This window comes from Schistocerca piceifrons, chromosome 4 (assembly GCF_021461385.2).
Source record: "Schistocerca piceifrons isolate TAMUIC-IGC-003096 chromosome 4, iqSchPice1.1, whole genome shotgun sequence".
Lineage (NCBI taxonomy): Eukaryota > Metazoa > Arthropoda > Insecta > Orthoptera > Acrididae > Schistocerca > Schistocerca piceifrons.
Genome location: NC_060141.1, coordinates 390,702,864 through 390,725,549, shown reverse-complemented (window position 1 = coordinate 390,725,549; position 22,686 = coordinate 390,702,864). Strand labels below are relative to the sequence as shown.

Sequence of the window (22,686 nt, the reverse complement as noted above, 5' to 3'; positions counted from 1 at the left end):
GTGGTTCAAAAATTTCAAAAAATGGGAACTGCAATGTTAAGTTTAAAATCAAAATTGATATTACTTTTTGCTTGCCGCCTGTGTGAGATACTCCTACAGATTTGAGAATAAGAGATAGGGTACTTAGCAAATGGCTGTGTAAGCAGATAGGTACCACCACAAGGCTTTTTAACCCAAACTAAGAAACCAAATTACAGACTTGTGAACCAGGATGAAGAATCCTCCATTGGCTGGTATTGCACAGCTATTGGGCGTGATCCCTATTGCAATGGGGTTGTTGGTTCATGTTCTCGACACGTTAGTGACAATGTCATCATGGACCAGCCCACTATAGTAAGATATTACTTGGCAATGTAAACATAAAAACAACTTGCAACGAAACACGGACAACAGGTTGCTGCAATGTAGTCTGTTGCCATGGTACATTGCCTCAAATTTGTCTGTTATTTTCAGGTATTGTGAGTACACATTGGAAAATTGAATGTGGTTTTCTGGATGCTTGAGTACATGCTCTTTCCAATTGTGATTAGTGTGGAATCAGTTACAGAAAACTGATTTTCTAAAATTAAAGTGTATTTGGACTATTTTTGCAACTAATTTTTGCAATATGTGAATGATGTTCCGTACTGGAAAACCTTATGTTGCCAAATTGTTGTCTCCAAAATTTCATGTTTACAATGCATTTAATCAATGAGATATAAGAAGCCAAAGGTAAAACTCTATTTGCAGCACATTTTTCCTGGATCCTTTGCCACAGTTTATGTAGCATTGTTAGCTCATGTCGTAAATTAAACCCACTGTTCTGGGGAGCTTAAAACAAGTTGTTTTGAGTGAGACTGGTTTTGAAGCTTTAATAGAAAACAGTATTTGTAAAAGAAGTGTCGAATATATCCTATTTTCATCTTTTCACAAACATCTTCATCGTACTGACAAATTTGTGGACTACTGGAAAATTGTACTTGAATGAAATTTTGTATACACCACCTTTTTGCTACCAAGCTATTGGTATTAAGTTTCATGTTCAGCATGCATTGACTCTACAAGATATAAGAATCTGAAGTTTACATTTTTTTATCCCACGATTATTACACCCCCCTTTGATTTAAATTAACTAGCAGTGTTCGCTTGCACTGGAAAATCAAGTACACCTTTTTTGGGGTTTAAAGGATGGTCTTCCTAATGAGCCCAGCTTGGAAAGTTTTATAGAACTCAGTTTTTTGCAATATTGAGTAAAAAATAGGGCATTTTTGACCATTTTACAGAATCTTCAACTTTGCACTTAATTTACTCAGTATTGGAAAGTGGTACATAAACGAAACTTTACATTTGAGAACCCTGTGTTGTTAGGCTACTATATGGCAAGTTTCATGTTCATTCTCTCCTTTATTTTTCTTAAGAGAAGGCATATAGTTGTGCAAGATTGCTAAATTTCATGTCCTTCAACAAAATATTGCTTAATATATAATGGCTCAAACTCACAGGAAATGTTCATCAGGCACATCTTTTGCATGTCATTGTTATTTCCTCAAAACCTGTCTTGTAATAGTCATTCTATTTTGTTGTACTTCCCTTAGTTCAGAGTGTGTCTAGTGCTTTAAATGTCTAGTGCTTCTGAATGGGTGACCTTCCGAAATTTTATGTTTTTTGTGGTATTCTATAATTAAGTCATTAATCCACTCACACATCGTGTTTTGTAAATATTTGTAAGGAGAGTCTTCAGGGATGTGGAGTGAGTCAGACTATACACAACACAAATGTCTAATGAAAGCAATTCCTTCTCAATTATTTTGTATGAATGCTAGGGGAATAGTAACCTCTTTAGGAAAAACACTACTCTTCCTCTTACTCTACTCGGCTGTTTTTTTCTTTTTTTTACCACTACTTCATACTAAGCATTTATGAATTTTTTGTGATTTCAGAGACCTCTGTAGTTGTCTCTGTACTACAAAGGAAAAAACAGCTTGTTTAACTGGAACATCAGTGTCCACCACAATTTTTATGCTTAAAGATGTATATGACCCGGGAGATTCGGTAAAAACCTGGGAATTTTTTCATTCGGGAGAAAACCGGGTTAAACCAAGGAATTTTTCAGAATTCCGGGAATTTTTCATTGTTTTAGTTTTCAGTTAAATTTTTGTGATTTTGACGGGTAAGAACCAATACTCTAACAAATGGTATTACTGTATCCCACATTTGCAGAATAATACTGCAGCAACAAAACACGAGCGAGAGAAAAAATGAAAATAAAACTTAAGTTGCAAAAGAAATACGCCATATACAACTATAAAACACATTGTTCATACCAGCGTTTGCCAACTGCAATGTGTGTCAAAGGCTTTGGGAAGACTATGCAATGCTTCCTAACAACAAATTGTCTCCGATGAGCGTGACAGCACAACTGTTTACTTTAGATTCGTTTGAGCAGTTGCGGGCGGGCTCTTGTGCATGTGCAGTTCAGTTGCGTATGAGAAGTACCTTCTTCCGCTTCTGGCTACAGACGTGTGGTTGGCCGCCACTATCTAATATTGTTCCGGTTCGGAGATACAGCGCTGATCCACAGAGCAGTTTGAGTTGTAGTGGGGAGTCTCCACGTAACTCATGTTTACGTTTAGTGATTTTGCTGTTTCCTCTTCATTTATTGCTCCCACATTAAACGAAAACAAAACGGATATCTATGGCTGTGAGCTATCAAATGAATTAAAATACATTCGCATAATTGCGGAAAGCTAAAATATGTTATTAGATTCAGGTTTTATCTCCGCCTTTCTGACAGTCAAGCATTAATCGCCTTGCAGAACAATGAAGTTATTTTGTTGGTTTGCTAAAGAAGTTAGGGTTTTATTAATGTTTTCCACAGGGGCAGTCAATTTATTTGAAACAAAGTGTTTAATTCCACACAATGGGCTAGTTTCAACTGTTCACTGCATTTCAAATGTGCATGTTTTCATCTTCTAGCACGTATGGCATTATGCCATAATAAAGAACCAAACATGAGATAATACAGTACTAGTACTCAAGAAAATTTACATCAAAATCTGGACATATGAATGTGCACTTTAAGCCGAATTATGCGTTGTAGTATGGTTCACGAAATTCCGATGTTCTTGGAGTATCCTCTTATGTCTTGTTTCTTTTATGACATAGTGTAAGATCTTTTAATGTTTTACACCTACGAACATATGGGCTTCCTGCTTCATCATAGCTGCGCAAGTGCGGTGACGCCTGTTTCTGGCGCTCTCTACTGAAACGAAACTATTTCTAACAGGTCATGGGAAAATATTGTAAATGGTTGTTTGAAAAGCGTTACTTTCAAAGTAAATTTTCTTTTATGCAAGATGAATTATGTGCGAGAATGTATGATGAATTTCTTAAATCACAGAGCGTTTGACTCTCATTTAAAAATCAAGTCTTTGAGGACATACATTTAGAAAAATTTCGAGTTTAGAAGATCAGACATTTATATCTTTATTAAAAGTTTTAATGACACATTATTGTGTTGTTGTAACATGCGCAAAAAACAAAATCAATATTATATGTGAAAGCTTAGCTTCTCTTGCAGCGTATTAATCTTCGAGACCAATATTGTATGTGAAAGCTTTGCTTTTCTTGTAGTAACGCTGAGTATGTTAATTTAAACCATTAACTTTTCCTATTTGTGTTTACGCGCTACTTAACAGTGATATTGCTATTGGCTGACTACATCATGTACCCTACGCTAGAAGACCCACTGTCATCGGCTGGCGAGATCACGTGATAAGCCATGACTGGCTACAAAAGTGCATTGCAATTTTGATTTCAATGCTTCAGAAAGTAACATGCAGCATTTGGTGGAATTTAAATTTACACTTTCGTAATACAAATATATGCAGCATACATGTTGCTGCACAAAAAAAGATCTTTCCAAAATATGTTTCGTGTGTTGTTGTGGTTGTGTGTGTGGTTTTTTTTTTACTGAGTTTGGTTTTCGAAAGGTGCGGGAAGTTCTATGCCGGTGTATAAAACCATAACCATTGAAATTATTGATAAGTTTTACAGTTCCGAGGAAAAGTATACTGTCACTTAACAATGAAAAAGTGTATTTTCACCTGGGAGAAAGTGTAATTTTAACAGAGAAATCCGGGAATTTTTTTTTCTTGTCTGCATATACACCCTCTGTTAAATTACAGAGGTGAATCTCTTTTTCCTTCTTTCTCTTGTGTGTCTGTCCCATATTGGGCGCAGATTCGACACAATTATTAATAGACATGGCTCATTTAATTTAAAGGGTGGTTGGATGCCCTTCCTGTCACCGCTCAGTTACCCCCAGAATGGAATGAGTGTACTCCAACTGTCTGCAAATATTGTTATGCATATGAAAGTGAGTGAAAGTTTTCTAAATATTTGTGAATCGTGTAACTGAAGCAGGACTTGGGCACTAGCCCAGTATTCACCTTTTGGGATGTGGGGAAACTGCAAAAATCCACAACCAAGCCGGCCAGCACATCAGTCCTCGTCATAATCTGTTGGGCAGATTTGATCTGGGGCACTGCTGCTCCCCGTCCTGTAGGTGGCACCTTAACATTATAGGAGTGAATATTTGGGATTTTCTGGTTTCATGCTTGATATTTCGGCAACCTGTTGCAGATTTTTCCACCATGTATAAAACACCATTCTAAACCACAGACAGTGGCACTAGCCTATATGTAATCTCTCCCCCTTTTTTTTTTTTTTTTTTTTTTTTTTTTTTTTTTTTTTTTTTTTTTTTAAAATTGTGGTTTGGAATTTTCACAGTTCAGTCTTTATTGACTTTTATTATTAACTGCAAATAACATTATGGAATAAACTGTAAGAATACTGAGGTGCCTGGAGAGGCTTCTGGAAGATGTTCAGATATCTACTGTACACAATAGTATTACTACACACTTCTGAAGAACGTATTTGTCTTGACCTTAGCTTCATTGTCTCAGAAGATAATATCGTAGGACAGCACTGAGGGAAACACAGTGAGATGATTTATAGGTGCAAAGCAGGCATAATTAAGCCTTTTATACTGCTCATTCAGTAATGCCACTTGCAGTAAATAATAAGAGGGTATTTAGGGTGATCTGTGAAATTCAGAACCATGATGTTAGAACTAAAAAATTTCATATAGGCTATGTGCTACTGCCTATGGTTTAGAACAAGGGTGTCCAACACACTGCTCACATGCATCCCAAAGCAAGAACCATTTTTTTTTTCTCAGCAGCAGTTGTTGTTGTTGTTGTTGTTGTGGGCTTCAGTCCTGAGACTGGTTTGATGCAGCTCTCCATGCTACTCTATCCTGTGCAAGCTTCTTCATCTCCCAGTACTTACTGCAACCTACATCCTTCTGAATCTGCTTAGTGTATTCATCTCTTGGTCTCCCTCTACGATTTTTACCCTCCACGCTGCCCTCCAATACTAAATTGGTGATCCCTTGATACCTCAACACATGTCCTTCTAGTCAAGTTGTGCCACAAACTTCTCTTCTCCCCAATCCTATTCAATACTTCCTCATTAGTTATGTGATCTACCCATCTAATCTTCAGCATTCTTCTGTAGCACCACATTTCGAAAGCTTCTATTCTCTTCTTGTCCAAACTATTTATCGTCCATGTTTCACTTCCATACATGGCTACAATCCATACAAATACTTTCAGAAACAACTTCCTGACACTTAAATCTATACTCGATGTTAACAAATTTCTCTTCTTCAGAAACGCTTTCCTTGCCATTGCCAGTCTACATTTTATATCCTCTCTACTTTGATCATCATCAGTTATTTTGCTCCCCAAATAGCAAAACTCCTTTACTACTTTAAGTGTCTCACTTCCTAATCTAATTCCCTCAGCATCACCCGACTTAATTTGACTACATTCCATTATCCTCGTTTTGCTTTTGTTGATGTTCATCTTATACCCTCCTTTCAAGACATTGTCCATTCCATTCAACTACCCTTCCAAGTCCTTTGCTGTCTGTGACAGAATTACAATGTCATCGACGAACCTCAAAGTTTTTGTTTCTTCTCCATGGATTTTAATACCTACTCCGAATTTTTCTTTTGTTCCCTTCACTGCTTGCTCAATATACAGATTGAATAACATCGGGGAGAGACTACAACCCTGTCTCATTCCCTTCCCAACCACAGCTTCTGTTTCATGTCCCTTGACTCTTATAAGTGCCATCTGGTTTCTGTACAAATTGTAAATAGCCTTTCGCTCCCTGTATTTTACCCCTGCCACCTTAAGAATTTGAAAGAGCCTATTCCAGGCAACATTGTCAAAAGCTTTCTCTAGGTCTACAAATGCTAGAAATGTAGGTTTGCCTTTCCCTAATCTAGCTTCTAAGATAAGTCGTAGGGTCAGTATTACCTCACGTGTTCCAACATTGCTACGGAATCCAAACTGATATCCCCCGAGGTCGGCTTCTACTAGTTTTTCCATTCGTCTGTAAAGAATCTGCATTAGTATTTTGCAGCCGTGACTTATTAAACTGATAGTTCGGTAATTTTCACATTTGTCAACACCTGCTTTCTTTGGCATTGGCATTGCTGCCCCTCTTTTCGGGAACCACATGTTTGTCTGGCCTCTCAACAGATACCCCTCCATTGTGATTGCACCTACGGTACGGCTATCTGTATCGCTGAGGCACGCAAGCCTCGCCCCCAACGGCAAGGTCCATGGTTCATTGGGGGGGGGGGGGGGGGAGGCTTAGCAGTTATTGTTATTAATTAAGTATAATGCATGCAGTCCAAAAATACTTGCTTCTTTCAAAGTAGCCCAGGTAAGCTAAAATGTTGGCCACACCTAGTTACGAACTAAGTTTTATACCCTGGTGCAAAAGTATACAACAGTTTGCCAAAAGGTATGAGGGTGGTTTGAAAAGTTCTCAGAACGGAATAGAAAAAAGTACTTACATCACTGAAACTTTTTTTTTTATTTTTCAATGTAGTCCCCTTGTAGATTAATGCACTTGGTCCAAAAATGTTCCAGTGCCTTGATTCTATATCGAAAATGAGTTTCCTCCAGGCCTGCAAAATAGTTGTCAACTCCAGCTATCAGTTTTTTGTTTGAAGTGAATCTTGATCCACCAGGAAAAAATTTCAGTTTTGGGAAGAGATGGAAGTCTGATGGAGCCATATGAGGTGAATAAGGTGGGTGTGGCAACAATTCATACCTTAGTTCTTGTAATTTTGCCATGGCAATGGCACATGTTTGCAGGCTCACATTGTCTTGTCGTGGCACCCATCTTTCAGATAATTTTTTCATTTCTGATTATTCCATTAAACTGTGATATACCCTTTCGGATGACATCTGACAAGCGAGAGCAATTTCACTCACTTTCAATCTGCGATCCTCCATGACAACATTGTGCACTTTTGCAATGATTTCGGGATTTTGCTTTCATACTTCCATACCTTTCTTTACGAAGTTCTTAATCACTGCTCAAATCTCGATCCCCCCCCCCCCCCCCCTCCCCTCCATCTTCACAAATCACTACGCGGGAACAACAAAACAACAGTAGAACTATGTCACCACCACAGCTCTCTTCCAAGAGCACTAACATGGCACATGTTTACAGGCAGTCCAATGAATATCATATGAACAACCTGTTGCACTAGCACTGACCTCTTGTGGCGATTCTGAGAACTTTTCAAACCACCCTCATATCATGCAGGAAATCGGAAATTGCCAAATACTGCCTGTACCATGTCTTGTCTATTATTCATCTGGAAGCATGGGAACTTCACACTTGTTGGTTCATCTAGTGTGGTTGTTTGCTGTGAACAATGTAAGCTTGTTCCATTATTCTGCTTACTGTGTCTGGTATAGAGGTGTTTGGGAGCATGATCAGTACAGCAGTGGGCCAAGGGTAGTTAACGGTCCTCCACTCTCAATTCTGATTTTTTCGCATGATGTCTCTTGTTAATGCTACCATCTATTTTCTAATAGTAAAATGTCCTCACAGCTTTACTTCTGCCAGTATCATTTAAAGAAGCCATACCGGGCTGTCTTTAAGAGTTTATTGTCAGAAACATGTTTCTGTATTACTGTATTTACCCAATTATTTTTTTCCCAGATTTGTCATTCAGAAAATACAGGTTTGTCTTTTCTTCACAGATTAAACTATTACTAGAATGAGATTTTCACTCTGCAGTGGAGTGTGTGCTGATATAAAACTTCCTGGCAGATTAAAACTATGTGCAGGACCAAGACTCGAAATCGAGACCTTTGCCTTTCACGGGCAAGTGCCCTACCGTCTGAGCTACACAAGCACGACTCACACCCTGTCCTCACAGCTTTACTTCTACCAGTATCTTGTCTCCTACCTTCCTTTAAGTCTTCTACCTTGTCTCTCCTTGCCTCCTACCTTCCTTAAGTTTTTTAAGTAAAAATAATATTCAACAGCGGAAATGTTGTCCTTCAAAAACTATTGCTGCTGATGTTAACATTTTTATGTTGTTTAATAGGCTATATATTAGGTCATATTACAATTACAGATGAAACTTTGGGTATTGAGGTCACAAGCAGATTTATTTTGAAGAATTTGGAAGGGCAGGGCTGGACAAACAGTACTCACATTTGAACAGGCTCATGATCTCCTGATACGTCAATGCCCTTCTGATATGTCAATGCCCTTGACACAGTATCAATGTTGCTCCAGCAATCACGCGACATTTAACTCACATGGCGCTAATACAAGGGATATCCGAGAAACTAGTCACTACAACAGTGTATTGCTCTGCTTAAAATCTGACAATTTTGTGAAACACAGGAGCAAATAGCACTAAATTCTGTCATCTTACCAAGTCTTGTTATATTTGAACAGATTTGCAATGAAAGTTCTCATACATACTTTTTACATAAAATTGACATTCAACAGCGGAAATGTTGTCCTTCCAAAAACATCACTTGATCCTGAACCAGATCTATATTTTGTTTGATTATGAGATACTGTAATGATTTACTAAGTGGGTTGCAAAAGAGAAATTTGGTCATTGTCTCATATTAGAATACTGAGTAAAAACATTACCAGCTTTAAATCAGCTTTAGAACATGATAGTGTCATTCAAATGAGACGAGAAGGAAAATTAATCCAGAATGAAATGTCAAAGAAACGAAATAAATCATATTAAACTGACTGCAGTTGTTACCGCAAAAATAAATTACAGCGGCAAGACCTGTCACAGAGATAGTACCAACAGATCTCAGTAGATTGTGGGATGAGTTGCAGTTCAAGAAGTGGACTGAATCGTGATTCCAGTCTTGTCTTAGCTGTTGTTGTTACGTATGACTTGTCCCATAGAAGATTTTGCTGCCTGTGTTTCACAGTTGCTCAAGCACGTTACTACAGAAGGGTTTGGGGGGAAACAGTGACACCAGCTTGGTTGAGAACAGGGGTGAGTGTGGGCATGGGCGTAGTGAGCAGGCAGCAAATTATGTCATGTTGCCAGCTTTGGGAATCTGTACCACATGCTTTGGCTTTTTAGGAACATTTACCGCATTTAAACTGCAGTTTGTGTGAATCCATTTGCTGTTGGAATTGAATTGACTTTAAAATTTGACAAATACTCAACAGTATTTATTCATTTCTGCAGCAGACTTAAAGTCTATATAGGGGCCAATGGCATATGTACATGTTTTGTGCTACAGTGTTGTCGTCGCTCGCTGTGACTTTCGACAGGAACAAAATGGAGTGTGTCAGCTGCTGATCCTATGCAGCCAATGAGAGAGTGGTGGGCAGATGGTGTGCTTGGATGCAAGAGGTGTTGTAACATTCTCAACCCAGTATAGCAGTGAAATCCAATATACAGGGTGGTCCATTGATCGTGACCGGGCCAAATATCTCACGAAATAAGCATCAAGCAAAAAACCTACAGATAACGAAACTTACCTAGCTTGAAGGGGGAAACCAGATTGCGCTATGGTTGGCCCGCTAGATGGTGCTGCCATAGGTCAAACGGATATCGACTGCGTTTTTTTTTTTTAAATAGGAACCCCCATTTTTTATTACATATTCGTGTAGTACGTAAAGAAATATGAATGTTTTAGTTGGACCACTTTTTTCACTTTGTGATAGATGGCGCTGTAATAGTCACATACATATGGCTTACAATTTTAGATGAACAGTTGGTAACAGGTAGGTTTTTTTAAATTAAAATACAGAACATAGGTATGTTTGAACATTTTATTTCAGTTGTTTCAATGTGACACATGTACCTTTGTGAACTTATCATTTCTGAGAACGCATGCTGTTACAGAGTGATTACCTGTAATTATCACATTAATGGAATAAATGCTCAAAATGATGTCCGTCAACCTCAATACATTTGGCAATACGTGTAACGACATTCCTCTCAACAGCGAATAGTTTGCCTTTCGTAATGTTCGCACACGCATTGATAATGTGCTGACGCATGTCATCAGGCGTTGTCTGTGGATCATGATAGGAATTATCCTTCAACTTTCCCCACAGAAAGAAATCTGGGGACTTTAGATCCGGTGAACGTGCAGGCATGGTATGGTGCTTCGACGACCAATCCACCTGTCATGAAATATGCTACTCAATATCCCTTCAACCGCACGCGAGCTATGTGCTGGACATCCATCATGTTGGAAGTACATCACCATTCTGTCATGCAGTGAAACATCTTGTAGTAACATCGGTAGAACATAATGTAGGAAATCAGCACACATTGCACTACTGAGATTGCCATCGATAAAATGGGGGCCAGTTATCCTTCTCCCACAATGCCGCACAATACATTAACCCGCCAAGGTCGCTGATGTTCCACTTGTCACAGCCATTGTGGATTTTCCGTTGCCCAATAGTGCATATTATGCTGGTTTACGTTATCACTGTTAGTGAATGACGCTTTGTCGCTAAATAGAACGCGTGCAAAAAATCTGTCATCATCCCATAATTTCTATTGTGCCCAGTGGCAGAACTGTACACGACGTTAAAAGTCGTCGCCATGCAATTATTGGTACATAGTAATATGGTACGGATGCAATCGATGTTGATGTAGCATTCTCAACACTGATGTTTTTGAGATTCTCGATTCTCGCGCAATTTGACTGCAACTGATGTGTGGATTAGCCGCGACAGTAGCTAAAACACCTACTTGGGCATCATCATTTGTTGCAGGTCGTGGTTGACGTTTCACATGTGGCTGAACACTTCCTGTTTCTTTAAATAATGTAACTATCTGGCGAACGCTCCGGACAGTTGGATGATGTCGTCCAGGATACCGAGCAGCATCCGTTGGGCGTTTTGATCACAATAGCCATGCATCAACATGATATCGACCTTTTCCACAATTGGTAAACGGTCCATTCTAACACAGGTAATGTATCACGAAGCAAACACCGTCCGCACTGGCGGAATGTTATGTGGTACCACTTACTTATACGTTTGTGACTATTACAACGCCATCTATCACAAAGCGAAAAAAGTGGTCAAACTTAGCCATTCATATTTCTTGACGTACTACACGAATATGTAATTAAAAAACGGGGGTTCCTATTTAAAAAAACGCAGTTGATATCCGTTTGACCTATGGCTGCACCATCTAGAGGGCCAACCATAGCACCATCTGGTTTCCCCCTTCGAGCCAGACAAGTTTCGTTCTTTGTAGTTCTTTCATTTGACACATATTTCGTGAGATATTTGGCCTGGTCATGACACACCGTTTTAATCTGCCAGGAAGTTTCAAATTTATGCCCTGACTTTTCGACATACTACAATAGTAAGTCAAGTGGCAACAGGATCAAGCCAACACAAGATTTTAGTACCTTGATTATAATACCAACATAACCAGTAATCAAATGATTTTTGTGATTAGGCAAAGCCGATGGTTACTGATGGGGTATGCAATTCCTGTCCCTGACTAAGTAAGTACAATGGCTCTGCTTTTGATGGTCTGTCCTTTCTTTCTGTGTTTTCGGCAACTCTTATGGAGGATACATCGAGTTCAGTGGCCAGTGTTTTTTATTTTTATTGTCTGTCTCACTGCTACTGTTATAGGGGAATTGAATATCATTTGCCTTACTGAATCTATGTTTCATGCCTAGAAATGTTAAAAATTCCTCAGATCACTAGATATTGTTTGTGTGTTCTTATTTTGTACTGAAACCATTGTGTTCTTTACCGAGCGAGGTGGCACATTGGTCAGCACACTGGACTCTCATTCTGGAGGACGACGGTCCAAACCCATGTCCGGCCGTAGTGATTCAGATTTTTCTGTGATTTCCATAAATCACTTCAGGCAAATGCCGGGATGGTTCCTTTGAAAGGGCATGGCTGACTTCCTTCTCCATTCTTCCCTATTCAAATGGGACCGGTGATCTCGCTGTTCAGTCCCCTCCCACAAATCAACCCAACCCCGGCCCCCGCAGCCCCAACCCTTTATGTTCTTTATACTTGCAGTGTACTGAAATTTCATTACATAATGAGCTGTTGATTACCAATATCCAGTGACTAAAAATATATCTCTTCCTTAGCTTGCAGCCTCTGGATCACGGGGTCCTAGGTTCAATTCCCAGCCGAGTCGGGTATTTTCTCCACTCGGAGACTGGGTGTTTGTGTTGTCCTCATCATCGTTCAGGTAGTGATGAGATTGGAAATGGGAAGATTGGAACTTGTACGCACACTGATGACCACAATGTTGAGTGCCCCACAAACCAACAATAACAACAACAACAACACACCCACACACACACACACACACACACACACACACACACACACACACACACACAGAGAGAGAGAGAGAGAGAGAGAGAGAGAGAGAGAGAGAGAGAGAGAGAGACTAAATATTAGAATAGTTTTTCCTGCCTAGTTTTGATAGCAACACATGACAGAAAGCGAGAATATTTTTCTTATTTAACTACATCTTCCAAGTGCAATAAGTAATTGTGACTGACATCTTCATTTTGCAGTTCAGCATTAGATTTGAAATTTTGTTACCTGAAAATGTGATGACAACTATTTGTTAATTTGTCTGTTTAAAGGATCATTTCACAAATGATGTTTACCATGAACTTGTTAATCGCGAAACACTGGAATACAAAATTCGGAGTGAAAATTCCATATTCTTTGAAGTTGATGGGCCATATTTGGCAATGGTCTTGCCTGCCTCAAAGGAGGAAGGAAAGAAACTTAAGAAGAGATATGCTGTCTTTAACTTGGATGGTTCATTGGCTGAGCTCAAAGGGTTTGTATATGTGCATTCATTTTTAAAGCTGTATATAATTTTTATTTGAAATGTTAGGGTGTAAAAGATTAATTCAGTAGCTGATAATAGTTTCTGACATCTTACAAGTTATCCCTATCAATCCTGATAGTGTTTAATGTGCTAAAGAGGTTATGTTAGTGATATGCTTTGAAACAGAGGAAGCTGGAATTTTTCTATTTGCTGTTATTACACTTCTTATAATAAATATAATCATTTTCCCTTAATTCCCATTTAAATCATACACATCGTGTATATATTTTATGTGCTCAAATCTATCCAAATATTATTCAGACCATATTCTGTGCAAATTTACTATTCCGGGGGATGGTACTTATAGACTTTAGAGTAAAAATCCACTTCAGTTGCCAGTAATTTTCTTAATTTGTTGCTTGACTAGTTTTGAAGCTTAAAACTTCACCTTCAAGTGTCTCCAAATAATTATGATGACATAAATGTGTGGCAGTATGGCCAATTAATCATGGGGTCACATCCACATCTAACAAGTGCATGGGAGTATAGGATCAGCAACTACAGCTCCTGCCTGGACAGCATGACATGGATTTAGTATCAGAGGATAGATTTGAAGGTGCTGATTACAGGAATGTATGTCCTTTTTCTAGAAACTATATTAATTGAAAGTAATGAGTAATTGAAAGTTTTACTACTGCACATAATGAGGACTCAACTAAGCTAATTGATAACTGTGGCACTGATGATGCCTATCAGTAGAACGCTAGGAATTGATAAATTAAAATAACATGTTATAATTTCCCTGAAACTAATCAACTTATCATATAACTAATGTTGAAGTTTTCGCCCACTTGCTGCAGTTATCTTTTGTGCCATTGTATCTGCTTGGTTCCTAAGTTTGACTTAATGCTTTTGTTGCTATATCTTTTCTGGGCTGAGTGACATCCTTCATTATGTAATTAGGTCATTGATCAAAAATTTGCATAATTTATTAGAATTTGCAAAATGGCAGCTGTGCAGTGTAGACATACAAAATACTTCTGCAAACTTTTTTACTTTATTAACTAACTATGTGTTTTACATACCAAATTATTGTTTGAACATATAGCTAATCTACTGTAGTAAATTTTAACCCAGTGATTTTATAAACAAATGTGTAGTTTCCAAAATACTTAAATATCATCATGCCAGTCTATAAGTACCTCTTCCATCCCAATAATCCTTACTCCTTGTACCACTCCTAATAGCCTAACCTCCCCATTTCACTGTTGTTGTTGTTTTCAATCCTGAGACTGGTTTGATGCAGCTCTCCGTACTACTCTATCCTGTGCAAGCTTCATCATCTCCCAGTACTTACTGCAACCTACATCCTTCTGAATCTGCTTAGTGTATTCATCTCTTGGTCTCCCTCTACGATTTTTACCCTCCACACTGCCCTCCAATGCTAAATTGGTGATCCCTTGATACCTCAACACATGTCCTTCTAGTCAAGTTGTGCCACAAACTTCTCTTCATATTCAACTGTGGATAAAGGAATTTAAATTTGGTCGGGAGAGCTTAGATGATGATCCACTCAGTGGTTGGCCAAGATGTGTCACTACTCCAGAAACCATTGCAAAAGTGCACAATATGGTCATGGAGGATTGCCAATTGAAGGTGTGTGAAATTGCTCATGCTTGCTAGATGTCATCTGAAAGGCTATATCACATTTTAACTGAAGAATTAGAAATGAAATAATTATCTGCAAGATGAGTGCTCTGACTCTTGATGCGCATCTGCACACGTGCCATTGTCATGGCAAAATTACACGATCTATGGTATGAATTGTTGCCACCCACCTTATTCACCTGATACTTATTTTTGAGATGGGATCAAGGCACTGGAACATCGTTGGACCAAGTGCATTAATCTACAAGGAGACTACATTGAAAAATTTAAAAAGTTTAGTAATGTAAGTACTTTCTTTTTTTCTATTCCGTTCTGAGAACTTTTCAAGCCACCCTCGTACAATGCTTCTAGATTACCGCTTATTTATATTATGATGATATTTTCTCCATGTTGATTACATCCATGTCTGAGCAGTAACATCAGTTATCACAAACTGAGCTGTGTCCACTAATTGTGTGATTTGATAACAACTTTAGAATGCTTGTCTGTCAGATTTAATATGAGAAAGTATGTAATTTAGTTGTTAGGATACTGTATAGCAGGTAGGGAGAGAGAGAATGTGAATTATTCACAACTGACATAATTATGCCAGTGCACCTTTAGCCCACCAGAAATTGTATATCCAGAAATGCATGCAGGTATGGATGCATGCATGTTCAGAAACGTTGTGGCAGTTGTGGAACACTGAATATTAATTCATTTGCGTTTTGGTGTATGGCTTGATATTTACCTCGTCTCCCCAACAATGTACAACAGTGCTGGCATGGCTTCGTTGGCTATTCTGTCTTCATGTTGACTTCTTCTATAAAAAGGTCCATTTAAAAATGCAAGTCCTTGTCACATCGGGATTCGGAGAGTAAGACATAGCTCGGTAAGAGAATTAAAACTTGCAACTTCCACATGTTATATCTTTTAATTAACACAATATTGGGAGAGTGTAAATACATACGTCTCTATTGCACTAGCTCAGAAGACCAACAGGCACCGAGATCAGTGGGGGAAAAAGAAATTTGAGGCACATAAAAAACTGATTGTACAGGTTTCAATTTTCTGTCAGCATATTCAGATATAATCGTACCTTCCTGTGATATCCTTGCTGCATGAGGATGGTGTGAACAAGAATCATTATAAATAATTATTTATATGTGTAGACCATTTAAAGAACCTGCACAACTGGAAATGTCTGGGAACAATATTTTATGTAGGGGCTGAAATTGCTCAACATATTGTCAATAGTGACAGTAAATGTGGAACAAGTCAAATCAGTTAAAAGTTGTGTATGTTATGGGAGAAGTTACCATAAAACCAGTTTGCAGCAATTTAGTAATCTTCCATTGATGAGACGCAAGTGCAAACTAGAAATCAAAGGCAGGTGCATTCCATTGCCATTCAAAACAGTGGATTCAATGACTGGGCTGAGCTGATATCACTGTGCAGTTCATATTCATGTACTGTCCTGTGCCACTTGAACCAGAACCCAGATCTTAATCAACTTTCCTGCTTAATCCTTGAGTAGGCTTGATCCTTTCAATTCACAGTCTCTTTTGCTGAATAAAATGTTTTTTGGTTCCAAAAGCTGGTGTTCCTATCAGCTTTTTCTGTGGATAATTGTCTGATCATTTGATTCTACAAGTTAATTTGGTAATTTCAAATCTGGTACAATATTTCTTGTGCCAGAAACCAGAAGGAACAACTGTAAATCAATGCTACAATATAGTGATGAACTTGCTTTTGCCATGCAGCAACATTCTGTGATTTCTCAATTACAGGTTCGAAGTCAAACGGCGAGGAGAACTGCAGCTAGTAAAAATTTTTCAGTCATCCGTCTTCGAAGCATTTCTTAAAGGTGACACTCTCGAGAAGTGCTATGAATCAGTTGCCAGAGTAGCTGATTATTGGCTTGATGTCCTGTACAGCAAAGTGAGTTGATCTTACATACCTGTTTGATGCGAAAGGAATATTGATCATGTCCTAGAAATCCTTTACTGAGATTGTAAACATTGTGCCTTAGTTCAATTTAATTTTCTCATGGTGCATAGTTTGATAGCTAAAATGATAAAATATCTAAAACTATGTAGATTTGTTTATTTTATTGGTATATTGGATACATTTGCAAGGCAGTGAATGATTTTCAAGTGTGTATTCGAGAATGAGTAACTCAGCACGTTATTCTGTATGGAGAGAAGTCTTCAGGTGTAAAAATAACTATGGGTGTTCCCTAGGGGAGTGTTACAGGGCCACTATTTTTCACAATGTGTATAAATGACCTAGTAGATAACTTCGGAACTGCCATGAGGTGAAAATGAGAAAAACTTCACACAAGCTCTCTTGCGAAACTTGCAGAACTAGCACTCCTGAAGTTTGGAAGGTAGAAGATGAGGTACTGGCGGAATTAAAGCTGTGAGGGCGGGTCGTGAGTCGTGCTTAGGTAGCTCAGTTGGTAGAGCAATTGCCCGTGAAAGGCAAAGGTTCCGAGTTCAAGTCTCGGTCCGGCACACAGTTTTAATCTTCCTGGAAGTTTCATAACAGTGCACACTACGCTGCAGACTGAAAATTTCATTCTGGAAACATCCCCCAGGCTGTGGCAAAGCCATGTCTCCGCAATATCTTTTCTTCCAGGAGTGCTAGTCTCTGCCCACGCATCCTCTTAACATGCCCGTACCATCTTAATCGCTTTTTTTCAATTTCTTCTCTCATATTTTATTGTTTAAGGTCCTTTCGAATATCTACATTCCTTATCCTGTCCATTCTTGTTTTTCCCTTATCGGCTCTGTGAAATTTCATTTCTCCTGCTTGCAGTCTGCTCTAGTCCCTTTCTGTCATTGTCCATGTTTCTCCTTCATAGATGACAGTGTGGAAGTAATAACTCTTATACGTAAGGAGTTTTCTTTTTTTGAAACTTTCCTTATTCCAAATAAGGTGTTTTATTGTTTGGTAAAAATTGCCTCCCTTCTGTAACCTCCTATTAATTTCGTAGGTTATTCTCCCATCACTAGATATTTCACTCCCTTAACCAAGTCAAACTGTACCATTACTTCATTCTTATCTTTATTTATTTTTAATCCATACCTTTTCATTGTTTCCTTCCACACATCAAGTTGTAACTGCACATCCACCTCTTTATCACCCCATATTACCATATCATCTGCAAAGGTCATCTTTTTGCTTTTTTCTTCTGCTATATCTTTAACTGCCCTATTCATTCCCTCCATCACAACATTAAAAAGTGCAACAGATAGAATACTTTCTTGCTTAAGTCCTTGTCTTATTTCAAAGTATTCAGAGTTCCCCCATGTTGTTGTGTTGTTGTTGTCTTCAGTCCTGAGACTGGTTTGATGCAGCTCTCCATGCTACTCTATCCTGTGCAAACTTCTTCATCTCCCAGTACTTACTGCAACCTACATCCTTCTGAATCTGCTTAGTGTATTCATCTCTTGGTCTCCCTCTATGATTTTTACCCTCCACGCTGCCCTCCAATGCTAAATTTGTGATCCCTTGACGCCTCAGAACATGTCCTACCAACCGGTCCCTTCTAATTGTCAAGTTGTGCCACAAACTCCTCTTCTCCCCAATTCTATTCAATACCTCCTCATTAGTTATGTGATCTACCCATCTAATCTTCAGCATTCTTCTGTAGCACCACATTTCGAAAGCTTCTATTCTCTTCTTGTCCAAACTATTTATCGTCCATGTTTCACTTTCATACATGGCTACTCTCCATAAAAATACTTTCAGAACGACTTCCTGACACTTAAATCTATACTCGATGTTAAAAAATTTCTCTTCTTCAGAAACGCTTTTCTTGCCATTGCCAGTCTACATTTTATATCCTCTCTACTTCGACCATCATCAGTTATTTTGCTCCCCAAATAGCAAAACTCCTTTACTACTTTAAGTGTCTCATTTCCTAATCTAATTCCCTCAGCATCACCCGACTTAATTCGACTACATTCCATTATCCTCGTTTTGATTTTGTTGAGGTTCGTCTTATATCCTCCTTTCAAGACACTGTCCATTCCGTTCAACTGCTCTTCCAAGTCCTTTGCTGTCTCTGACAGAATTACAATGTCATCGGCGAACCTCAACGTTTTTATTTCTTCTCCATGGACTTTAATACCTACTCCAAATTTTTCTTTTGTTTCCTTTACTGCTTGCTCAATATACTGATTGAATAACGTCGGGGAGAGACTACGACCCTGTCTCATTCCCTTCCCAACCACAGCTTCTGTTTCATGTCCCTTGACTCTTATAAGTGCCATATGGTTTCTGTACAAACTGTAAATAGCCTTTCGCTCCCTGTATTTTACCCCTGCCACCTTTAGAATTTGAAAGAGAGTATTCCAGTCAACACTGTCAAAAGCTTTCTCTAAGTCTACAAATGCTAGAAACGCAGGTTTGCCTTTCCTTAATCTATTTTCTAAGAGAAGTCGTAGGGTCAGTGTTGCCTCACGTGTTCCAACATTTCTGCGGAATCCAAACTGATCTTCACCGAGGTCGGCTTCTACCAGTTTTTCCATTCGTCTGTAAAGAATTCGCATTAGTATTTTGCAGCTGTGACTTATTAAACTATGGTGTTCTAATTCTACGATTGTGTCCTCTGTACATTGTCTTTATTACATTAATGTACCCATCTTCTATACCTATCTTCTTCATTTAACTGAGTCATATGGCCTTTCTATGTCTATAAAAACCAATATCACCCTTTTGTTATACTCCCAAGTTTTTTCCATCAGTTGACAGATAGAAAATATCAGGTTGATTGTGCTTCATCCTTTCCTAAACCCATGCTATTCTTTACTCATCTCCTTTTCTATCTTTTCACTTATTCAATTTAGTAAAATTCTTTCAAAAATCTTGGCTGTATGACTCATAAGGGTTATTCCTCTGTAGTTTTTACAAAATCTTTTATTGCCTTTTTGAAGATGGAAACAATATCTCCTCTTCTCCAATCATCAGATATTGTACTATTTCTCCACACACAGTACTCTATACAGCCACTGCATTCATGTAATTTGTCCTAATTCTGCTTCCCAACTTCTCTCAATTTCTCCATTATTTGTTGTTTCCTCGTGTACCTGCTCCTCAGCATTTAACAGTTTCTTAAAATGTTCTCTCCAGAGATCTTTCACATTCCCTGGATCTTCAATCACAGTACCATCCTCTGTTTCCATCTTTAATTGTACTTCAGAAGCCTTCCTTTTATTTTTCATGATTTTATGGAACATTTTCTTGTTGCTCTTCACATGCCCTTTTCTTTGCTGTTTCCACTATTCCTTTGCACTTCTTTTTTTCCTCTGTATATCTTTTATGTTCTGCGTCATTTTTAGTTTTCCACCACTTTCTCCATGCTCCATTTTTCTTCTAACTGCGTGGATTGTGGTATCATCCCACTAACTTGTCTGTCTTACTTTTTCCTTTCCAGATTTTCTACCACATACTTTTTGTGCTGCTTCGACTAAAGTGTCTTTGAATAAACCCCATTCTTTTCCTACATCACAGAAAACTCCTTTTGGAAATTTTTGTGTGATTAATTCTCTGGACTTTTATGAATCTATATGATTCTATGTATGTCAGCAAATGACTGAAACCTTGTACAGTACACTAGATGCCTGTCTTTAACTGGGATCTTCAACTGCTGCACTTTTCGAACATAGCATGCATGAAATTTAAAGTTCTACCTCACTTTCTGGCCACCACCATATGAAACCTATGATTGGGCACATACCGTCCTCAGATTTTTTGAAGGTGTACACAGAAGTACATCCTTCATCTCAACCTGTTCAGCACCTATCAAAATGGCCAGATTATCAGTTCCATTCTTGTTGGTAACAATCTGCATACACAGAAATTGGTGATTAATCTCATTATTTCTGAACTGTTCTGCACATTTACCATGAAATGCATCTATGACAACACGTTTATCAAGCAGTGCGTGACACAGTACAATAGGCATCATATGACCTGTACCTTTTACATTTGCATCTGCATTTGTTGTTGGAATACCTGTGTTGTTACCTTGCACTAGCTGATCGAATGAACAAATGCAATGCAACTCCAACATACAAACACCTCTATTTTTTACCACACTGTAACAGTTTTTTCTCCTCTTAGTGATGCTATTATGTTTCAGGCTTGCAACATGCCTGACTCTGAGTTATTTGAGCTCATCTCAGAAAATAGATCTATGTCTCGAAAGCTAGAGGACTATGGAGCACAAAAATCAACATCCATCTCAACAGCTAAACGTCTGGCTGAATTTCTTGGTGACCAAATGGTGAAGGATGCGGGATTGGCTTGCAGGTTTATAATTTCAAGAAAGCCAGAAGGTGCTCCTGTTACTGAAAGGTAATTATAGTGCTTGAATTGTACATTATTTGTTCATTTGTGAATATATTAATGCCATGTGTTATTATAAACCTGCGTGTGTGGCTGAATTTACTGTAGGACGGTTCCGGATGAAGGTATATGCATCTTGCTGTATTAAATCAATACTTTCATTGATGCCATGTAGTGAATTCTTTATAATCTGATATGCTAGGGAAGTGTGTAGAATGTAATTTTGTGTAACTTGAAAGGAGACACAAAAATATAATTCTCCAGGGTTTAATACACAGCAATATGTCCATGTGCAACTCAGTTATGGATAATGTGAGAGCGAATTACAATATGAGACTCATTGGACTCATGTCATAAACTTGCTATGTTGTTTGTAGATTTGTTGAGAGGAAAGGAAGAGAAAGGAAAATGTGAGGGAAATCTGTAAAGACTGAAAGGCTATATAAATGTAAATGAGTTCTCTTTATAACAATACACTGTTCTACGGTATAATAATAAGCTGGAGTAATAGAAAAGGTAAGTCATAATAGTGTATGTAAAATCACATTATTACCTGTTTCCTCACTCTCTTGCTGGTTCCTTCATTACTTTTATTTGCCAATTGCTAAATAACTGTATTTTCAAAACAGAGCTATGCTGGTAACAAGCACTTTGTACGCACTGCCCATCTACAACCTGTTTTAGGCCTAGAAAGGTGTTCTGTGATGTAAATTATGTCATAATGCCAGTTAAAAAAATTGAACTGAAAACCAAATATAGCAGTGACTAAGTTTAAAAATTGAATCATCAGACTTATTCATTTACAACTATCTATCACATGTATTCCACCAAGGGATCAGGAATTCTTTATTTTGCTTTGGGACATGAAACAGTAAAAACTACTGCGGTTATTTGTCTGATGCTATGTACATTCTCCCACCTCTCACAAAGCAAGTATGTTGTGAACTATGCTTGCTCGTGGCTGCTGGAAAGTGTAATATACTTACTGTGTGTTAGGAGAAACTACCAATATTTTTTGATGGTACTGTAAACTCACTTGGTGTTGCATTTTGAAATATGGTGACACACCAATAATAATATCAGTTTGACATCCCTTCACAGTGCTTCATATTTATGAAAGTAGAATCACTGTAAATTCCAGTATGTACACAAATATTTAGTGATTTCTATTTTAGGCCCACCATTTTGAAAACAAATGAAATCAATGGGAGAGAGGAAGTTGTGAGACATGTACAATGTGACAAATTCAGTGAGAATTAATATCCACCTAGTCTTAAGTTGCAGTTCTTTTTTCACCATTTCCAGGATCCATTATTTTGTTGCCACAGAGTAAATGCTGAGAGGGTTCGGTAAAGACTTCAGTTTCACTAATTCTGATTCTTGTAAGCTGTGGAAGCAGGCATTTGTTTGAATCTGCTGATTCCAGTGGGACGTGTTGATATTGTACTCATAGTATAATACTTGTATTTGTTTTGTGA

At 38.2% G+C, this 22,686-nt stretch overlaps 1 protein-coding gene across 1 annotated transcript in view; it reads left to right on the top strand.

Moving 5' to 3' along the window:
* The window catches only part of LOC124794912 (DNA polymerase epsilon catalytic subunit 1), a 306,938-nt gene that overhangs the window by 77,515 nt on the left and 206,737 nt on the right, over positions 1 to 22,686 (top strand). The window contains exons 14-16 of the mRNA XM_047258614.1: positions 13,011 to 13,213; positions 16,642 to 16,792; positions 21,003 to 21,217. Coding sequence (XP_047114570.1) covers positions 13,011 to 13,213; positions 16,642 to 16,792; positions 21,003 to 21,217 — 569 coding nt within the window. The remainder of the gene's footprint in view (positions 1 to 13,010; positions 13,214 to 16,641; positions 16,793 to 21,002; positions 21,218 to 22,686) is intronic.